Source organism: Amia ocellicauda, chromosome 4, assembly GCF_036373705.1.
Source record: "Amia ocellicauda isolate fAmiCal2 chromosome 4, fAmiCal2.hap1, whole genome shotgun sequence".
Classification (NCBI taxonomy): domain Eukaryota; kingdom Metazoa; phylum Chordata; class Actinopteri; order Amiiformes; family Amiidae; genus Amia; species Amia ocellicauda.
In genome coordinates, this window is record NC_089853.1 from 24,890,481 (window position 1) to 24,912,471 (window position 21,991).

The window sequence follows — 21,991 nt, forward strand, 5'->3', positions numbered from 1 at the left end:
TTGCATTGCACTGTATTGCAACGTGTCTACATGTTTATCTATAGTTGTTTACAATATGATCTGTCATTTTATTCAATAATAATATTCTCTCAAAAGCAATGTTCAACTCAAAAGTGTATGTATTGGAGAGAGAGAGAGAGAGAGAGAGAGAGAGAGAGAGAGAGAGAGAGGTGGTTAGTTAGCTAAAAAGCAGTTTGGTGATAACAAATAGACTGAATAACCAGAAACAAGCACATAAGCAACTCAATAAATACATAGAAGCTTTGAAAACAAAAAACATAATACTCAGATGAAGGAGGATTTAACACACATTGAAGGCAGACAGATGGAATCACTGGTTTGGAAGACTGGTGAAGTGCTTGCCATTGGTTAGATGATAGTGAACTGCCATTAATCTGGTATGCTCTAAACACACACAATTCAGCCTGGGTATCTGGACCATCTCTCCAGCACAGAGGCATACCTGCATTGGTTGCCATGGAAACAAATGATGCATAGTCTCAATTGTTTGCTCCCTGACTGGACCGCAGGCTGAGGGCAGCGTGAAAAGGACTCCCAACTTACGTGCAAACACCAATCACAGCATGGTGCCAGGGAGTATGTCTGGTGCACAAGAGATGCTGAGAGACGAAAGCTGGGAAGGGAATGCACTGTGCACTGCTTATGTTCAAAGTGTGTTTTTGCTTGCTTTAGTGGTTGTAAAATAAAGTTACAATGGGAAACAATACACTGCAAACAAAGCTCCCCATTTTTAAAAAACAAAGTCAGTGCAGTAGAAATAAGTGAAATATTAGCTGGCTCATAGTGCCCTGTTACATTCTATGCCAATTGAAGGTTAATGGTGCTGGAAAACTAGTATAAGCTTTATTTATGATTTTTTGTTTCTTATTTTACGCATTCACCTCTAACACTAGAGTATTCTTGCTTTAAAAAAAGAGAGAATCTGTATTTGCTGTTTACAGAACAACAATGCATGTGTGGAGAGCTAGGCTAAGGGAACCTATACAATCCACTAAAAGCCAAACAGAACCCATACCATGTCTGAGAATGCAGGGCAAGGAAGACAACATTTTGCATGCCAGTATCCTTTGGCTTTTAGATATTGTCTGTTGTCCTACATCATGCATGTACATATGATGGAGTTCCACTGATTTCATGTCTTTATGGAATGTAGTTACCCAGAAGCAGAATAAATGATAGGTTGTAGATCAAAGCTGAAGCTGCACTAGAATTTTCTAGTGGAGCACACTGCCACAAAATAAGGCATTGTGACTATTATGACACCGGCTATTGGACTGTAGTTTAATTACAGAAAGACCAAACAGCTATACAACTTGACAAAGTAGACATATAGAAAAATAGACTGCTTGTGGGTGAGGTTGTTGAGGCAGTCTTTAGGTCTCCAATTGCTCATCTTTATCAGACACAGTATCCAGCAGTTGGAGATCGTGCGTGGGCGAGGGGATCCTAGGTCTCCGCCCCTTCCATTCCCCAAACTGATTTGTATCAATGCTCAAAATCAGCTTATTGCTCCGGATACATCAGCTTAAACATAAAACTCCAGGTCACCAGTCCATCAAACTTAGGAAAAAACTACATTCTGGTAATATAAATATTCGCGTAGCAAGCCCACTATCGTCTAACTGTGCATGCCCATTTACAACTGCATTTGTATCCCGCGATCAGCTCCAATAATTCACCAATTTCACGCCCAAAACACACGTTTTAATTGATCGTTTGGAGTTAGGTCAAAGAAACACAATACTTCCTAGAGGATATGATGAGAGACCATGGACTACATACATAAGCAATCCTTTACTGAGGCAGCATGCAGTACAACACGATTATTTAGGAAAGCCCCCCTGTAGTTGCAACCCAGGAGAGGAGAAATGCGCTGCGACTGACCGGATAGGAAATCCCAGGGAGCAGCTGACATACCCGGGACCAAAATAATGTCTAAACACCGCTGAACAAGCCTGTCCTTGAAGGCGAACCAGTCCGTTTCACCCATTTCTACAACGCTGCGCAAGAAAGACAAAGACCAAACCCCTGAACTAAAGCCCCTTCTTGATGTCGGCGGAAAATAAATACCAGGTTTACCTTAGCGAAGGTGATCTCGGATTTTTGATGGCTGCTTTTTTTTTTTTTTTTGGTTTGTTATGTCTGTCTGTTTGGTTGTTGTTATTTTGACGCAGGTTTTGATCAAAAATACAGGGTAATAATTCAGTCTTCCAGCTGCCACCGGCTTTAACGGGCGCTGCTTGCAATTTCTCCCTCGCACTTTGCTTTTCTAGCAGCAAGGCTGGGTGTGGGATACATGGGTGCCACTTAAAGATGCAATGGCATTTTTTTTTTTTTTTTTTTTTTTTTGATGAGCGTGTGTATGCGCGCGCGTAAGTATGTTTGTGTGTGAGAGATACATGTGTCTGAGCTGTGCGTAACAGAGTCATGGGCATGTCCCTCTTTAAGTGCGTGACAATACCCCAAAACTGAGTCCTCTCGAGTCATCTTTTAAAGCGACTGAACTATTATTGCAAAAGTCGCATGTTGGAGAGTAGGGGGTATGTATATTATAGGGTCCCTTGTTTGCAAACACTAGTTTTGTATTTCCAGTGCCATTCAGTAGTATCTTGGTAACTATGCTCTTGATGGACATAAAGCTTTCCTGGTGATTGGAGATTGTAAAAACAACTCACCAAAATGTGTTTTCCATGACTAAGAACTGCTCCTAGATACAGAGATGATAGAAACGTTTAGGGAAGAGTGACATTTTCCTTGTCAATGTTTGCCACCAAATCAACCACAACAAAATAAGAGACCAATGATGGGGACTGGAGTGTCACTAAAGGGGATAAGGCTAATGCAAACCCCGAGAGCCTACAGGATTAATCTTTGAATTTAGTCAACATTAATAGACAACTGCCATGTCCAAAAGTATGGCTCAAGACACAAAACTATATTTCACTGGGAACATATGCCTGATGTTAAGGGTGCAGAGAGGAAACAGGTGTCCCATACAACAGATATATACAGAACCCGTGGAAATGACTTTCTAGAAAGCCTGACAGGATATACCACAGTGTACTGGTGTGAGTGTGCTGTGTCTTTAAATGCAAGCACTGAAAATCAATGGGCCTGATCACTGCTCTGCAGAGCTGCTACAAAATATGGAACTGATATCCTTTGCAAGGTTGCCATGGTGATCGGCTCAGCCAGTAACAGAGCAGATTGCTTCCCCACCATGCATTCAATAATGAGTGAGGGTGGGGGTGGTGGTGGTGTGGGGCAGGCAGGAGCACTGCAAAATGAGATCCCCCCCCCCCCCCCCGTACCCCTCAGTCCCAGGGAACAGCTGCACTCTGACAGCACTCCCAAGGGGAAGCCATAAGGCAGGTGAATCGGTAAAACGAAATATTGCTCACGTTTTCTATTAACGTTAGTGTTAACAATCATTTTAGGCAAATCTTCAGGTCCTTCTAGGATTTGCATGAGCACTTTTTGATCAGGTTTACTAGTGCAATGTGATGTAAACTTTGTGACCCTTGTATGCACAAGTAGATGAGCATTATTGTCCTGAGGGATAGGTGAATATATTGTGTAAGGTTCACTTTTAGGTTTTAGGTTTAATGACAGCTTTGTCTCCCAGAATGCTATTTTTAGCACTGCAGTAGTACAGTATGCTACTATACAGACCCAGAACAATTCATTTTGACTGTTACGGTGCCATTCCATAAGATTAATCCGTGACCCAAACATAAACCGTAACCAACTGTTCAATCAAGGGAGTGTGCAATTGATGATCATGAAATTATACATATATAGACACATTTGATCTATAGTATATACCTGTATCACATTTCTCCCCCTGTCCAGACAATGCCAATGCCTTTATTATCAGTGGATATTTCACACAACCTTCTCATGAGCTAGAACTGTATCTTTCAGTCTGCAAGGTGAACAGTCACCTCTGTGGGGAAATGAATGCCATGTTTACTGCAAAAGCAACAATGTTAACAATTAAAGTAGCAAGACATCTCAGACTATGAATTTTTACTGGACCTTAGGTTGTTTTCGTGTCAATATCGTAACTTTGAATATGTTACGAAACTGCCATGCAACTGAGCTGCTTGAGGGCCACGTTTCAAAGGTTGTTAACCAGCTGATCTGTTTTTATAATGCTGCAAAGCTCTGGATCTCCAATGTGTGCCAAATTATAAAAACAACAGTTGTTCTGGGACACATTGGAAAGGAAGCTAGGTGAAAATGACTTTGCTTTTTTTTTTTTTTTTCTGAAGTCATCAATCCACAGTACTGGCTGCAGGCAGGGGAGCAGTGGAATGTCTGGCAGCTGATGTCCGATATCCCTTTTGAAACCAGCTTGACAACAAGACATATGTTTACCTCTTGGAACAAAAGAAAATCCACTCTAAATGGCTTTCATGTAATCAGTTTACAGCTCATCACCATACATTGTAAAGAAAGACTGGATTCCAGCACACGTGACTGTCTGATTGTAACTGATCTGAAAGCATTTTGTATGTATTTCTCCTCCATCTACCAATGTATCTTACTGCTATTACTACCACTGCTACTGTCTACAACATTAATATTAATAAGCTAAATTACCTTTTCAAAATATTGTGAAGGAAATAAATCCCATTTGTGAGTATACTATTTTAGCCAGCAGGGGGCGATACAGGGTCTTGTTAAGAAAACGTTACAATGCGGCGGGATCAGCTGCAGGATTGCTGACTCACGGAGACCCGGAGAGATGGCAGCGTAGAAGTGAAAGGCCGAGGCTCGCTGGAAAAGAGTTCATTACTGAACTCAGCTGGTTGGAATGAGCTCCTTGAATCAGCCCTTCTGAAACATTACTAAATGCAATATGTTCCTACAATCTAGAAAATAGTTAATATAATGCACAGTGTATCTTCCCTGTTGCAAACACACATATATCTATTCTGTTACATACACTCACCTAAAGGATTATTAGGAACACCATACTAATACTGTGTTTGACCCCCTTTCGCCTTCAGAACTGCCTTAATTCTACGTGGCATTGATTCAACAAGGTGCTGAAAGCATTCTTTAGAAATGTTGGCCCATATTGATAGGATAGCATCTTGCAGTTGATGGAGATTTGTGGGATGCACATCCAGGGCACGAAGCTCCCGTTCCACCACATCCCAAAGATGCTCTATTGGGTTGAGATCTGGTGACTGTGGGGGCCAGTTTAGTACAGTGAACTCATTGTCATGTTCAAGAAACCAATTTGAAATGATTCGACCTTTGTGACATGGTGCATTATCCTGCTGGAAGTAGCCATCAGAGGATGGGTACATGGTGGTCATAAAGGGATGGACATGGTCAGAAACAATGCTCAGGTAGGCCGTGGCATTTAAACGATGATTGGCACTAAGGGGCCTAAAGTGTGCCAAGAAAACATCCCCCACACCATTACACCACCACCACCAGCCTGCACAGTGGTAACAAGGCATGATGGATCCATGTTCTCATTCTGTTTACGCCAAAGTCTGACTCTACCATCTGAATGTCTCAACAGAAATCGAGACTCATCGGACCAGGCAACATTTTTCCAGTCTTCAACTGTCCAATTTTGGTGAGCTTGTGCAAATTGTAGCCTCTTTTTCCTATTTGTAGTGGAGATGAGTGGTACCCGGTGGGGTCTTCTGCTGTTGTAGCCCATCCGCCTCAAGGTTGTACGTGTTGTGGCTTCACAAATGCTTTGCTGCATACCTCGGTTGTAACGAGTGGTTATTTCAGTCAAAGTTGCTCTTCTATCAGCTTGAATCAGTCGGCCCATTCTCCTCTGACCTCTAGCATCAATAAGGCATTTTTCGTCCACAGGACTGCCGCATACTGGATGTTTTTCCCTTTTCACACCATTCTTTGTAAACCCTAGAAATGGTTGTGCGTGAAAATCCCAGTAACTGAGCAGATTGTGAAATACTCAGACCGGCCCGTCTGACACCAACAACCATGCCACGCTCAAAATTGCTTAAATCACCTTTCTTTCCCATTCAGACATTCAGTTTGGAGTTCAGGAGATTGTCTTGACCAGGACCACACCCCTAAATGCATTGAAGCAACTGCCATGTGATTGGTTGGTTAGATAATTGCATTAATGAGAAATTGAACAGGTGTTCCTAATAATCCTTTAGGTGAGTGTATATATTAACATATTGCTGCACGTGCACTATTTGTGAAGGTAGAAGCCATAAATATATTAAAAACATACTGAGTGTGCACTTCTATACGTTTCTTGTACGTGATGCATACTTACCTTTCTCTCTGGGGATAATCTCCCAGCTAAGAATCAAATGCACTCAGTTAAGGATATTGAGCCATACGCAATTAACATGATTTATAAACCTCAATAGATGAATGGCAAAATCTAATGCAATATGTTCAAATAATGTACAGTCTTTTTTTAAATGTTGAACACATTAAGAAGCAATCATGGAGGCAAGCAATGATTTCATTATGGCTATTTCTGTCTGAGTTTACCTTCTGAATAAAGTCATTGTACTAAACGTAAGTATAGCCCTAATGAACATTATTAGGCTCATGAAGATAGACAGATACGTCAGATCTCTAATTTGCTGTCATTCCCTCCCTCTCATCCTTCCTGTTTTCTCTCACTCCCTTTATCCCATCTCTCCTGTCTTCACCCCTCCATTTCCAGACCACGATCTATATCCCATACGTGCTTTTTACCTTTTTCTCTGTTCCTCTCCTTATCCCACTCTCCAACTCTTTCTCTCTCTTTCCCCCTCCCCCACCCCCTCTCCCTCTTGGATTAGTGCCCAGATTGTGTTGATTGCTGCAGTGCAGTGTCGTTCTCTGGGGAGTAAGTGAATGCGTGGGATATCTCCTACTCTCCTCATTCTAAAAAACAATAATAATTACTCTTTCTCCTGCTTCATCTCCTCTTTACCCCAAAGATGTACTCTGTATATATCTAATTTGACCTTCAGGGAGAAAAGTAATGCATGCCAGTCAATTTGTTGAAATCGGTATGACATCTGAATATACATTTCATGATAGTGGTATTAGAATAATAATAAAACGTTTTGCTCAGTCCTTTTTTCTTAGAATACAGGAAAATAGGAAACCTCCATATTACAAAACAATATAATTAGAAACCTCCTTCTTTACATTAAACTGCATAATTGTATCTTGGCATTAGCATTACATTATTTTCAAGTAATAATTACATATAAGGTATTGTCTTTCTATCCTTTTTCTTGTTTAGGGTAATTGACATTGTTCAGGCCTGAACTAGCAGCAGCTTAACATGAATGCACGAACAAGGAGATCAATTAATTATTTATGGATTTATGGATTTATGGATCACAAATAATTGAATAAATCAGAAAACACAAGACTATGAAATGTAAATGTAAAAGACATGTAACAGTATGATTATCATAATCTTTACCACTGCATTTATCTAAGAGTATTTCTGAACAGATATGTTTATATTCAGCTAAAATCTTTTGTCTATTTGAACATCTTTGAAGCAGAAAATTCATATCTGATGGGGAAACCTTAAGTGTGCCATATCACAGACCCCCTTCACTGCATTTTGGCATTTTTTGTGTGCTTTTCCCCTGCAAGATTCTTTGATGCTTGTCCTCAGATGTTGATGAGATGACTGAACTATGCACATGAAAGGAGCAGCATCATGATTGCTTTGCCTGTTGTGCATCACCTGGGTGCTTTTGATCTCTCTGACACACTCTGACAGACATAGAAATAGTCCCAGACGCCTGCAACCTCAGAAAAGTTACTTTGGCATTCTGCGAATGCTAAAAGAATCCCTCAAGGATTGCCTGACAGATTTCTTTATCTTTCAAAGTACCAAAATGAGGGACAGGGAGGGCAATCACTGATAGATGCAGTAGTGGGCATGACTTGGCAGGATGACCCTAACTGACACCTTAGAAGGAGTAAGGTTTGGGAATGTTTCATAAGCTCCGTCAGCAGTTGGCACTATGTTCTGCCACTGCTGGTACTAACGCCCCACAGTTTTAGGGGGCACTTTACTCTTCAAGGGCATGGCACACTGTAGAAAATAAATGCTGATGCACAGTTTACCTGAATTGCAGCTGGCTGCCTCTTTGTCAGGTGCAGACTTACAGGAATCATTGGTCTGCTTTATGGGGTCTTGGCTTTCCAAGATTTCCCGAGCTGTCATTGTTTGTTTGTTTGTTGTTGTTGCTTTGTTGTTTGTAGATAAGTGTATCCCCCCCATGCACAAGATATTAGAGTCTGATGGCAGGGTTTGGAAATGACAGTACAGATTGCACAGTCTAGTTCCTGACTCTGGGATAACTGGAGTCATTGTATAATACCTGTATAAATTCCACCTCTTCACCTAATGCCCCAGTTCTGAATGCAACCAAAGCTGAATAGAACCACAGCAGCACTGTAATTGTGCTAAATGTATGATGCAAAAGAACACATAGGTTACGATTTCTGGACAACCCATAAGTTGTTTGATTTATTTACCTAGACATAAACAAATGGTAAGGTTAGGCTCAGATGCCCCACCCACAAACTGCAGATAAATTTGATCTTTACAAAAACAAACATCATAGTGTTATTTATCATCACTGCTCATGTCACACACTGATATTGCTTATGCCAATGCATTGCCACGCCGGTATTGCAACCCTCCTCTTGGGCCCGACAATTGGTCGACTGTGACATCAAACAGCAACATGCCTCTCCAGCCAATCACAGCCGAGCCAGGGCTCCTTAAGGCCGCGCGCGCCCCTCCCCCCGGCCCTCCCCCACTCTCCCCTCGCGCGCACCGCTCGTGGCAGCAGTTGTCATGGAGATGGAAGAGGGGCCGGCGTCTGCTCCCCGCGCTGTTGCCATGGAGATCCCGGCCGGACCTGCGCTCGCGGCGGCGGAGGAGCACGAGAGCGGCGCGCGCCTGGAGCCCGGGGTTCGGCAGCTCGATCAGCACCGAGGACAGCGGCGGCGCGGCGCGGCCCCCCTCTGCCACAGGAGCTACTCCATGCTGATCGTGATCGGGGAGATCGCGACTGAGAGCCAGCTCCGAGCCGTCCGAGAGCACATTGAACAGGGTGAGTCTGCAGGAACCCCCCCGAGATGTGGGACAGGGTGCTGCATAGGTGGCAGGGCTGCAACATGGCAACACGGAGAAAGCAGCCCCTCCAGCGCGGCAGTCAGCATTCTTGATGTTGTTCAACTTTATCAACTTTTTTGATGAGAGGGATGCAGATCAAAGCTGTGAGGTTGTAGGTCTCTTAATCAGGGGGCACACGCAAGAGCATCTGTTTCTACAGCAGATCTCTCGACACATGCTTAATTATAATGTATTTCCCAAAGCAGCCGGACCATAACAAGCCACTTTCAGTCATCAAACAGAGGTGTTGTTATAGAGTGTTAAATCGAGGGTTCGAGTGTCTGCAGATCATAAGCCAGGAGGATCCTCAAAATACGACACGCACATCGGCTTCAAGTATCCGCTCTGCAGCAGGACGTTTTCCAGGAAAGATGGGTAGTAAGGGAGCGATCGCTGCACAGACTTTATTAAAAATGCAGACTGCGGCGCTAGCCTAGGCAGCCTAGTGAGACTGTTCAAAGGTCGGGTAATTTAAAAGCAATGACGCAACGGATGTGAGAAAAACATAGACCTTAAAACCCACACTTTGTATCGGAATTTGTATAATAATATAATAAATTAGTCAATGACACAGCATAGGAGGCGATCGAGTTTTTTTGTTGGTAGTACACATGATAATTGTTGCATTACATAAAGCAGGACGGATGCAAAAACTGTGGATGAGAGTAACATATGGAGAGAGACTGTAAAAGCTCAGTAACATTATGTTCGGTATTTAAATACAGAAATGTTCAGCTGCAAGACGTTTGTAATTGGGGGCTTTGTACGAAGTTATTTTAGTAATAGAGTGCCTCAATATTGTAATTGTAGGCATCTCATGGAGGGAACTGAGTGAGATTTTGAGTATAATTTCAAAGGGTGTCCTGGGGGGATAGCACTGCATTGAGTTTTTTTTTTAAAACACACTAAACAAAACATAACAAGGTGCCAAATAAGGCTCACAGGTAGAGCTATAAAAAATACACATACAAACTTCATCAGTGTGACTGGGATACTGCCATGGCCTTATCAGATGTACAGATAGATAGGCATTATTACAGTTGCAGCAATGCAAATCCAATTTTAACATACATTGCACATTTAAACATACATTGCTGGATTTTTTGTTATTCAAATAAGTTGAATATAATATGTTTAGTGGCTTACAATGACTTCAGTATGGTACATCAGTAAATACCTTGTTTCCAAAAAAAGTTCTGTTTCGTATGAATATAATTGCTGTTATTTGATTATGCGGGAATTAACATGTAATGTATTTGTTCACACTGATTTGTAGACCTGTTTTATGTAATATTTAAGGTTGGCCTCTATGTGGACGTGTTTAATTTTCTGTTCCCTATCTAAGGCCACATTTTCATACCTCAGAAATCACAATTAATTAAAGCTGCAGCACCAAATGTGAGTGCCTAATCAATGGCAGCACCTCTCAGATCTCTTTTGACTAAGAATTATTTATTATTATTTAAATAAGGTTTATATGACTGAAATGTTATTACAATCTTGTTTCACAGTCTCAGTCACAACATATCTTTTATAGCTGTCTTTAAATAGCACTGGGACGTATTAAGAAACAATATTTAGCTTGTTTATAGTAAATGATAGGATAACATACTGTGGTCAGCAATGCCTATTGTGTGCAATAAAAAACATTTGGTAAATCTTCATAGATTTACACCAACAAAGAAAGAAATTGTGCTTTAAAGCAAAGGTTGACACAACATTATAGCATAAAAATAACCTTTGGTGTGAGATTTGATGTCTCCAGAAGCATGCATCTTTAATAAACAGCTTTGCATCTGCCCAGAGGGGGATTAGCTGCTCCTACAATACTACACAGAGGAAAGGTATTCATGAAAGAGTGGTGCTGAGACCCTCCATTGATTAGATCATTAAAACAAACAAAAAGTTGTTTTAGTTGTGAGTCTGAGGCTGACAGGAATTAATAGTTATTGATTTTTACATAATGTACAGGCAGATAAGGTATTATTTAACTGAATCAGACAAATCAAACTAGTAGAACTAGTATACTAGCTGGGGGGTCCATGTGTATTTCAAGGTGATACTCACGGTTGGTAATCTGCAAGGCCTGTGTAGCTTGTCATTGCCATCATGCAGAATGTGACGCAGTACAATTTGTTCGTTTGCTGTGAGTACAGGAATGTTGCCATCAATTAGGCAGGCGACTGAGCTCTGCACCAGTGAAACTGCCTGAGTATTACAAGCTGTATTACATGCATCATTTTTGTGCATTGGGGAAATGCGAATCTTGGAAATTAAGGTAGTCTTATTAGTTAGGACAGAAGGAGACCCCCCCCCCCAAAAAAAAAAGAAAATTAATCTGACTGAATGTCAACAGAAGGTACATTGCAATGCTCAAGTCAGTAATATTGTGAGTGGTAGAAATGAATGTCACTGTGTGGTGTGCTTTTAAATGTAGTAACAGAGTAGAATATTTGCAGTGGTGTCTGAGATGGAGAAGGCGGTCAGTGCTCTACTGCAGGTTGCTAAGGATTATAATACAATCACTAGGGGATAGAAATCTCCATGTCAGCAATTCTGCCTCCACTGCACTCCTCCCCATGCCAGGGCCACAGCATGATGGATCACCACGCCGTCACCAGCCTCACTCCACACACTGCTGGCAGACCAGGAAGGCTGGCACCCTGACTGGCACCCTGCTTCTTTGCCAATGACAACAGAAACAAGACAAAACAAACACAGCTTTATATCCTCCCCGTTCTGTGCAAAGCAGTCATTGGGAGATAAGCCGAGCAGCTGTTTATCTTCCAGCGTTTGCCCTGAATAGATCTGCAGTCGCTTAAGCCATGCAACAATAAAGTGTAAATTTAACATGTTTAAGAGATTAAAAAAAAAAAAAAAAAAACTTCAAGTCAATAAACCCATTCCTCATTTTCAGGTGGGCTTAATGTGTTCAATTAAATCACTCAGAGTTTATCTGTATCGTGCGCTTACGTTGCCTAAACAAAGATATTTCAATCGATTAAAACAACTGGGCAAAATCAATTAATCTTTAATCACATACAAGACCGCTATTGCTATTTGCATTAGCTCTGCTTTGCCTGTTTTAACTGCCTCCTGCAGGTGATTTTATGATAACTATTATTTTCATAAGGTGATTTAAAACAAAGCATTTGCCCCTTGCGTATAATTTGAAGGTTCAGCCACCCATGGAGAGAGCAGTGATAGCAGATTCTGATGAACTGAGGATTCCTGATGGCTGAGACCCAGCAAATAACCCGCTGCCTCCTGCTGGGAATGCAGGGCAGACACCCACTGCCTCGAACAGAGCAGAAGATCACATGCTGGCCAACACACAGTTCCTTGGTGGAGCCGTCGCTCAGAGAGCTGTTTATCATTGAGACGGCCCTGCGAAGAGCACATGCCCACAGCTCACCATTGAATCACGAGACTCATGTAGGCAGATAGAGCATTGACCACAGGATACGGTTTTGAATGTTAATGCTGTTGCCTGGTGTTTCACAATGCATCTGCCTGTCTGGTTGTATTGTATTGAATGAACCCTCCGCAGATTCAAAGTGGCTTTGCATGGTGCGAATATGAGATTATCATTGATGCGAGAAAAATGCAAAAACACCAATCGCTAAAGAGTGGTCTATTGCTGATGGTAGCTGGTCAGGTTCAATGTCTCCAAACTCCGGCCTCCCACTCACTGCACAACAGTAGTGTTTAATGTCAAACTGTAGGTAATACTTTCTGATCACAGATTAAAAGCCCTCCACATGCACTTTAAGCCATTCCTGGATTCACTATAAGTGCATCTTCACCAAGGTTTGTGGCTTCTAAATTATTCCTTAATTAAACTAAGATGTCTCTAATTAATAGTATACGAAATCCTGGAATGACTAAATGTATTTCCAGACAGGATTGCCTCAGTTTTAATAGCTCAATCTTAATAAATTTAAAGAGTGAGAATTATATCACTTGAACAAAGGTTTTTAGAGAGAGATGGGTTCATATCTAAACATGCAATATGTGAGAAACATTGTATAAGAATTAATTCTGTAGTTATAAGGTATAGCTCGAAAGTAAATGTCTTTAGAGAGTATACTGAGGATTCTAGCGTGCATTGTTTTTCTCAAGAATGATATCTCTAAACAATACAGCACTAAAGAAGGCATTTTTAGGATTGATATCTCTAAGTTATTATTTGATATGAAAACTGCTTACTAAGGGGTTGTTTACAAATTGGTAATTGTGCCCACATAGCTTAACATAGATCCAGCTGCTGCTGACAACAAACAGGCTCTGGTCATATAGATATTGATAGATATAGATATAGCATATAGATTTACAGACAAAATTGCATCAGACACAAATTGCGTTACATTGAAATATGATGGCATTCTGAGGCTTCATTGAGGCAGCAGTTTCTCCCCGTGCACAGTGGCAGCTGTGTGACAATGCCCTTGACATTGTAATGAAGACAATTCATTCTTTCTCTCTCTCTATCAGCTCCCAGTGCAGCATCCTAATAAATTGAGGCTCAATGCCACACACACACACACACACACACATACAACTACAACACCAAAAAGCAATCTGTCACAAATACACCCACAGAAAACAGTCAAGAATACACACACTGCATAACAGGCTGAAAATGAGTCTCCACAAATACAGACATACCGTTCTACACATTGATAAACAGGCCATCAAAAATATACAGTCTGCTTCACACTGATTAAGAAGCAAACAGAATCTGTTACAGTATTTCACACATCGATACACAAGCAACATTAATGAAAGGTACTAGGAAATAAATGCAAACTTTAAGTTCTACATTGAGACAGAAATATGTTGCAATTGGGTTGGGTCAGAGCTGGGTTGAGGTTGGGCTGGGGTAGCTTATGGGGGCCAGAGCAGCTGGTTTTTGTCATGCCACGGAAAGCACCAGTGTCTTGGGTAAAATCTGTATTCGGGGTTCAACAAATTCATGTTCAACCAACCAGACAGAACATGGGGCTGCTGAATTCAGCAGGACAGACGAACTGAGAAAGGCACTGTTGTGGATGCAAGATAGTAAGGGCATTTGAGGGCTCAGCTTGTTTGCCTCTCTGTGTCCTCTTTGATATTGTTTAGCATGCAGAGGAATGACTCTGTAAAGGTCAGCTTTTCACATTAGACTGTTACTCAATTCCTTTCAGTAGCTCAGTGGTCAAGGTGCCTGACCGTAGTCTGCAGAGCGAAGTGGGTTTGAGTGGCTCAGAGGATACTGCAAACACTTTGTATGCATTGGTCCCTGGTCTCTCCATCATTGAAAGTCTTGATGAATCTTTCTTGGTTAGGGAGACTGTCAAGACTGTTGAATTGTGTTTTTAGGTTTGTGTGGCATTCATTATACCTCTTGCTGGAGCTCCATAGAGCAGGAAGTGTGTGTGTGTGTGTGTGTGTGTGTGTGTGTGTGTGTGTATGCGTATGTGTGTGTGTGTGTGTGTGTGTTTGTGTGTACATTTGTTGTACTCCATCAGACCATAGCAGTCTTTGAACATACATTTCCAATTAACGTGTTACAATAGAACAAAAGGAAAAAAATCTAAATAAAAAATAATGTCCAAACATCAGCATGGTTTTAAAATAAAGATATTAGAATAAGGAGGTCTAAGGATAGATAATCTTGAAAGCTATTATTGTTATTGTTACTACATTTTGGCTCTGGGCAAGGGAAGGACTACACAAGGGTTTATAGACAGTCAAAGGAATGGAAAATTACAAACAAAAACATAAAATGCTGCAATGACGAAGGCTCTTCTGGTTGCTGTGGTCTACCCTTTAATGAGATCTGACACTAGTGCTGTGCCACTGTTGGTGTCCTGACTACCTCCTTCTGACTGTAAAGATGCGCTTCAGTTTTTGTAGAGTTTTACACATTAGTTACGTGCAGATCCTGGGTGGAAACACAGAACTGTTCAGACAGCCTCTTCACCAAGGGCAATTACAAAGCCTTTTCAAATGCATATTGAGTTTATCTTGATTTGGGTTGTCATGCTTATCACAATTTGACATATTCATATTCATATTCTGGCAGTTCTGTCTCTCACTCTCATCCATTACTGACCAACATTCTTTGTTGTCTTGACTTGGACAGGGATTCGTTCCTGGGACATCGACCTCACTTCCTGTGATGTGAATCAGCAGCTGCAGCTGTTTGTGACGCGACACTCGGCCCAGTTCTCAGCAGAGGTCAGAGGTCAGTCACCCTGGGTCAAACGTTCAGGAAATTGTGCAAATGTTCAGCAAGCTGTCCACTTACGATGAAAGCAAAGCAAAGGCAATGCATTCCTGTATATAACTATGCCAGTCATCTAAAATGTATGCAGTGAGGCATGTGAGGTTCAGCATTTTCATTTGTCAATATGACAAATTTCTCCTTTGGCTTCCCTCTTGCCAGTCAGAGTATTGTGTTCTATTTAATATATATATATATATATATATATATATATATATATATATATATATATTTTGGGCTGTAAAACTAGTTCATATATTTCTTTCTTTAAGATCTGTAAGATCTAAGAGAATGTTACAGAAGGGTGAATTATGTGAATTACATATATTAATGTGTCATGAAACAATCTGGAAGTTTAGAGTATTGTTCCAAAAAATAATGTATCTAAATTTGCTCCCCCTTCCCTTAAATGGTCAATTAAAATTCTGTTAAAACTAGGTCAATGAAATCCTCACACATTATCTGTAGACTCTCAGATTGGGGATCATAGGATTAGACTGTAAATCCAAAGCTGAAATTGAACACTATTCTGCTGGCAGGTGGGCAGTGCTGGTCATATTCTGCCAGGTAAGTGCCTCCAGAGGCCAGCTGACTCAGTCACCATGCCAGTGAAGAATGAAGGTTGACTGGTCATCAGCACACCCTTCCTGGGCACCAGCACTGACAACCACAGCCACAATGGAATCCATTTGGAAGGAACGTTCAAATATCAGGGTGTAGTAAGTTTGCAAAGGAAAGAGTTCACTGTATCCAATCATGCATCGTTTCAAGACTTGGGAACAATAGGGGAAAATAACAACAATGTAGCTCAGATTTCAGCACGCAATGAAACCGACACAGCGGTTCCATAAATAACATCCCAATTCATTGTCTCACTGTTTCAGTGAGATGCTAACCCTGCTCAACTACAGTAGACATAAGCAGAGACAATGTGACAGGGGTCAGCTGAGGCATAGGATGTACCTGCATCTCCTACATCTCAATCAGATGTTTCCCGGACACATTGCTCCATGCTTCAGCAATGCTTTGATCCTGATTTCACGATAGTGCTCGTAATACACCTGCAAGAACTCTAATTCTTTAGCCATTTGCCACACCCACATGTGGGTTAGGTACATTACTCACCAGCACTGAAGACCAGAGACACCCTTTGTGAATGAGCTCTCTCTGAGAAAATGTGGCACCCCATGGATTCTAAATAATAGATGTTACATGAAAAAAATATATATGAAAAAATATAACACCTGCGAATGACTGAGGTGCAGGGAAAGACTTACGAAAGTGACAATGTTTTGATACACTGAAGACTGTTAAAGGGATCAAACACCAAGGATAAATCAGCTGCAGGCCTTCTATTTTGGCAAGCAGTGGAAAAAATAAATAAGAAGCCAAGCATTCCTGCCGAGTCGGCATTCTACTGCCACTGTAATACACAGCATTAGGTGGCTCAGTGAGATCTTAAAAGTGAAAAAGATTATTTTTTGCTGGTTAGCAACTCTCTATTGTAGAGGGCAAACAGTAAGCAGATCAGATTGTGCCAACGCTAGACTTCAGAAGAGTAGAATGATGGCAGGCCAGGTTGAGAGTTTTTGTGCAGACTGCCTGGAAATACACTTCTGAGACCCGGAAAAAGGGAGTATCGACCAAGGCTAGACTACAGGGTTACAGATTTAGGTCATTTTACAGTGCAGATCAATAGTCATAATGTAAAAGTGAACCCAATACAAAAATAGATCAGGGTATCAGGTTTTATAATGAATTTATAAAAGAGCCCAACTGCGATTAATGAGAAGTAAATTCAATACACTTAATAACATTTATTACACTGCGGGCTGCTTGCAATGAAGTCTAAAAACAAATCCCCTCCATACACACACACACACACACACACATATCATCATGGGAACTGCAAATCTGTTATTGTTTTTGTATGGAGCATATTGCTTGCATTTCTCATTATTTTTCACATTTTCAGTGTTCTTTTGCCTTTGCTATTTAGATACTGTGGCTCAGCTGCACATAGAGATGTGGACAGAGCATTGCAAAAATCAAGGATCTCTGCTTTCCCTTTTCTTTATAATACAGTATAATGCAGATTTACAATATCAAGCATCAAATGGCAGCTCAGACAAGGACATCTTAGTTTCAGGTTAGTTTCAGGTTAGAGTCTGTCAGATTTCAGAAGATAATTCCCAAATAAAGGAGCATGATCTATTATCAGTCATACCTGGTGAGTGTTCAAGAGTCCTGCGTTTTGTGCAAAAGAAACTGATCTGAGAGAACTGGGGCAAAATGTGACAGCTCTGCAAGGTAGGGAGGTATTGAGCCTTTTAACACTTTATAAGCATGCAACATCATTTGATCACAAACCTAACTTTTAAAAGTTAAAGTTTCTCCTGTAATTGTCATGCGATTGAGAATATCACCTGCCACAATTATGTACTGGTTGCGGTGTTTACAGAACCTTTCTAGATGTTTTTGTCAGTTTTCAGACTTATATTGAATGTCACCTACTGATTCATGGTTTAATGCTACTCTAGAAACGTCTTGTCTCTTTGGTTTCCCCCCCCCCTCTTGTGTTGTGATGCTTTGAAAGGCCCAACAATCCATATATTTCCCTAGGTACTGCAGCAGTAAATGAAGTGTTACAGTAACTACACCCACCTGCAGTTGCAACCTTTACTGCGACAGTGATGCTGCATCCTATAAAAAAAGGATCTGTAGCCACCCACACTGTCAATCGTCTTTCATATTAATGCGATCATTCCTTTCTCTGTACAACTTAGTTGTCAGAAAGGGCATGTCTAAAGAGCAACTGCAATTAAGAAATCTCTCTGTTGCACAGGTTATCTACAGTGAAAACATATGGACAGTTTCACAGACAAATCGACTGACAAATAACACATTTTAAACAATGACAGTTACAAAGTTTGTCTCGGATGGGTTTGGGGAGCAGAAGGCAAATCTCTGAGGTATAGTTTTTTGGTTTGATTTCGGTTTGGTTAAAGAAAGATGTTTCCAGAAGGTTAAAACTACAAGAGCCAGAGACACAGAGAGAGACATAGAGACAAAAGAAAAGGCGAGGAGAAGGGATATTAATGACCATGACCTGGGATATTGATCTTAAAAGGAAACAGAGAGATGACAGAGTGACAAAGGACACATTTTTTGTGTGCAAATGATTTTGTATGTCGTATACATATCCTTGGAATATTTCAGTGAATATTTAAGGCGCCAGTGGGGTGTCAAATTGTAAAGTATGGGCTTGTTTCACAGATCCAGATCAGCACCAATGTTATTTTAGGTTGTGTAGTCCAAGATTAATGCTGATGAGGCTCTGTGAAACCAGCAGTATATATAGACAGTGAGAATAGTGACAGTGATGCTTGTAGTTAGAGGCTGAGAAGGGAAGGGTGGAAGGTTGTTTATCTAAAATATGTTGTGTGAGCATTTTAGGCTGTGACATCACAGAGCCAGGCAGCCTGGATGCAGACTGACAAGGAGATGGTTGTTATTGTCACTGGAGGGGGACAGCATTAACTCTGAATGCACAGTGGTTTGCAAGGTCAGTCCCATTGTGAATAGATGGCCCTATTACGATATTCTTGATTTAATCTGTATTGCAAAGTTTTTGTTTATAGTGGGTTGTTGTCTCAGCTGTTCCAGCACTTTGGCCACAATTGAGTTGTCATTACTAGGATGTTTTGCAGCTAAGCTCTACGATTACAGTATATATTATCTATACACACATTCAAATTGCAAAGAGTCTGGCTTTGATCACAGGCTGTGAAAAGGCAGTGGCATTTATCTGTGCACGGTGCAGGAAAAAAACACAACAGTGTTATTACTGCAACACAGGTGTAAACAGATTCATAATGAGGTCATAAATAAAATATTCATGCAAAATGAAAACAAGATGAATAAAAAAATTGCACTTGACTGCCTCTTGTCTGATGTAAAAACTGTCTGCCGGGGGCGCCCTCTAGGAGATTAACATAGGTAGTGCAGGAGAGAACTTCAACTAGGATGTTTCAAAGCTTGGAAATGATGTATAAACACTCTGGTGTTTCAATATATTACTTACATTCTCAAAAGCTGTCTGGTCGTTTACCCATCTTCTATTACACATTGATCCTGCTTCTGCAAACATATTCACCATTGTGCTGTTTGTGCCAGACCAGGCACTGTATGCATGGCTGATAATCTCCATTATTAAGCAGAAAAATGTATCAGAGAACAAAATAAATATCATATGCTCGGGGCTGGAGATGGAATCAGTTCCCCATTGCTGTCAGCATCGCAGTATTCTGTGTGATCTCACGCCTGCAGAGAGCTTGGGGAGCCCCGACTCGCTTCCTCCACACGGCCTCTCTGACAACATATCACTGCGTATCACTGCGGAGCCAAACATTAATATTTATTGAGCAGTAAGCGATAGCTCTGCAGCTCTGTTTTCACTTCCTACTGCAGTGCCACGCAGAGCTGCTACACCTCCCCCTGCACAAACACCTCTCTCTCTCTCTCTCTCTCTCTCACTCACTCATTTTCTCTCTCTGTCTCTCGCTCTTCTTCCTGATCCCTGTATCTTTCCCCCACTTTCCTAAACATTCTCTCCATTTCTTTCGCCTTCTTCTGCTCACGTCTCTATCAATCATTTTTCCACTGAATCTCCTCCGGCTTTATAATACTTTATACTTTTACTTATTATACTCTTTCGTTCTCCTCATGCCTGCAGGCTCCCCTTCCGTGTTTCCCTCCTCTCCCTCTCTGTACCTGTATATAATGCCTGGCTCGTCCCTCATGCTCCGCACACTCCTCTAATGAATAATGCAGCACCCCGCCTCCCCACTGCGCTCTCTGTTAGTGCTGGCTGAGTAAAGCTCTATTACAGTACAATGGAGCGCGTGAAGAGCAATACTGAGGGGTGTTAGGAGTAGGATTGCTCACGGAGCCCACGGCTAAAATTCATTAACTCCATCCTGGCCAAATTGCTACACTTGTTAAAAATCAGTGCCATCCCCAAGTCTCTTGTGATGCTGGTACTGCATAATTCAATACAGTTTCCATGCAGCTGGTTGTCAGAACTACCATTTATCTGCATTATAATAACCTAAAATACTTAAAAAGATGACACTTATGTAGTTATAGTTGCTTTGAAAGAAGTTAGAGTGGTAATAGATCTTCACTGCATTATAACATGCACCAGATGTAGATTTCAAAAGGAAATTATTTTTCAGTTTGAACAACATACACTAACGATACAGTGACTGGCTGAAGGTAATCTAAAAATCAGATCCATGATTCGATAACCAGGTACAAGCAGATACACAGATATTAAAATTCATAAGACAGGAGATGGTGCACAATGTGAAAGTGAAAGTTTTACTTTCTTTTTTTTTCTCCAGCCAGGTGTTAAATTATTCCCTGAGTGTTCATCTAAGTATGAAGCGGATGATGTGCTCTGTGGAGAAATTAATGTGCAGTCACAGGCCCACTGCTATGGGACTCATCTCAGAGCAGAACGGGTGTGGCTGCAGTACTAGCTCTTACAGCCATGTTAAACCAGTAAGTTAACAAGGAAATACGCAGACCTTATTGCTTCAGAGCCTCGTTGCCGACCTATGCTGTAGACACAAGGACACGGTGTCCCCTGTCTTACAATCTTCTCATTGAGCTTCAAAAGTTGCTTCTGTGATCTCCCCCCCGCCCCCCCAATGCAAAGAACTGCTTGTGATTCCAGTCTCGAAGCCATCCACTAAGCCTCTCAGTAGAGGGAATACTATATGCAGCTTCATTCTTCCTAAGCGAATTGGTATTGACAACTTTTAAGATGCAGATGGATGTAATGGCAAACAAAAGACTTGGGGATTGTTGTTTTTCCGTGGTGGCTTGGATTTGAACGATCAACCATACCCTACGATACCTCCTAATATGGAACACAGGAGAAGACATAAGTAGCAGATTACTGTGAGCAGCCTTTTATAAATAAGGTCTTAAGTCCTATATTTAACAGAGAAAAGTGTAGATAGCCACAGCAAGTCCACAACAGTAGACAGCGTAGCACAAAACTTCACATTTCTCCTTAACCGGTTGGACTGGAAGACAAATATAATTTTGTATTTTTTTTTCTCTTGATTGTTTATGAGTAGCCTGTGAGGTACTTGTTTACTATCATCATATTGTCACTTCCACCATGCTCATGATTTACTGTGCCACCAACCATGCAGCTACCCGCCCATGAAAACGTATGTGGTATTATGTCTAGTTGATTTTATAGGGATCATTAATATAGGACTATAATTCTGGGTTCATTCATAGCAAAAGCTCAACACCAATCCTCTGCGATTACAAGTGTGGCCTCAGAGATCCTCACACAGCCCTGTCACTGACACATCTGAATGGTCGAATTGCAGAGATCAGAATGTGGTCTGCATGCATGTGTTTGAACGGCAGGACTCCAAATCCACAGTGTTTCCCTGCTCTACTCTTCAAGAGCCGTAGCAAAATTGTACTATGCATATCAATATGATTACTGACAGTAC

At 41.2% G+C, this 21,991-nt stretch overlaps 1 protein-coding gene across 1 annotated transcript in view; it reads left to right on the forward strand.

The window, feature by feature from the left end:
• The first annotated feature begins 8,993 nt into the window (after positions 1–8,993).
• map1aa (microtubule-associated protein 1Aa) overlaps positions 8,994–21,991 on the forward strand; it is a 63,422-nt gene continuing 50,424 nt past the window's right edge. The window contains exons 1-2 of the mRNA XM_066701578.1: positions 8,994–9,119; positions 15,309–15,410. Of these exons, the coding sequence (XP_066557675.1) occupies positions 9,050–9,119; positions 15,309–15,410 (172 nt within the window). The 5' untranslated portion in view covers positions 8,994–9,049. The remainder of the gene's footprint in view (positions 9,120–15,308; positions 15,411–21,991) is intronic.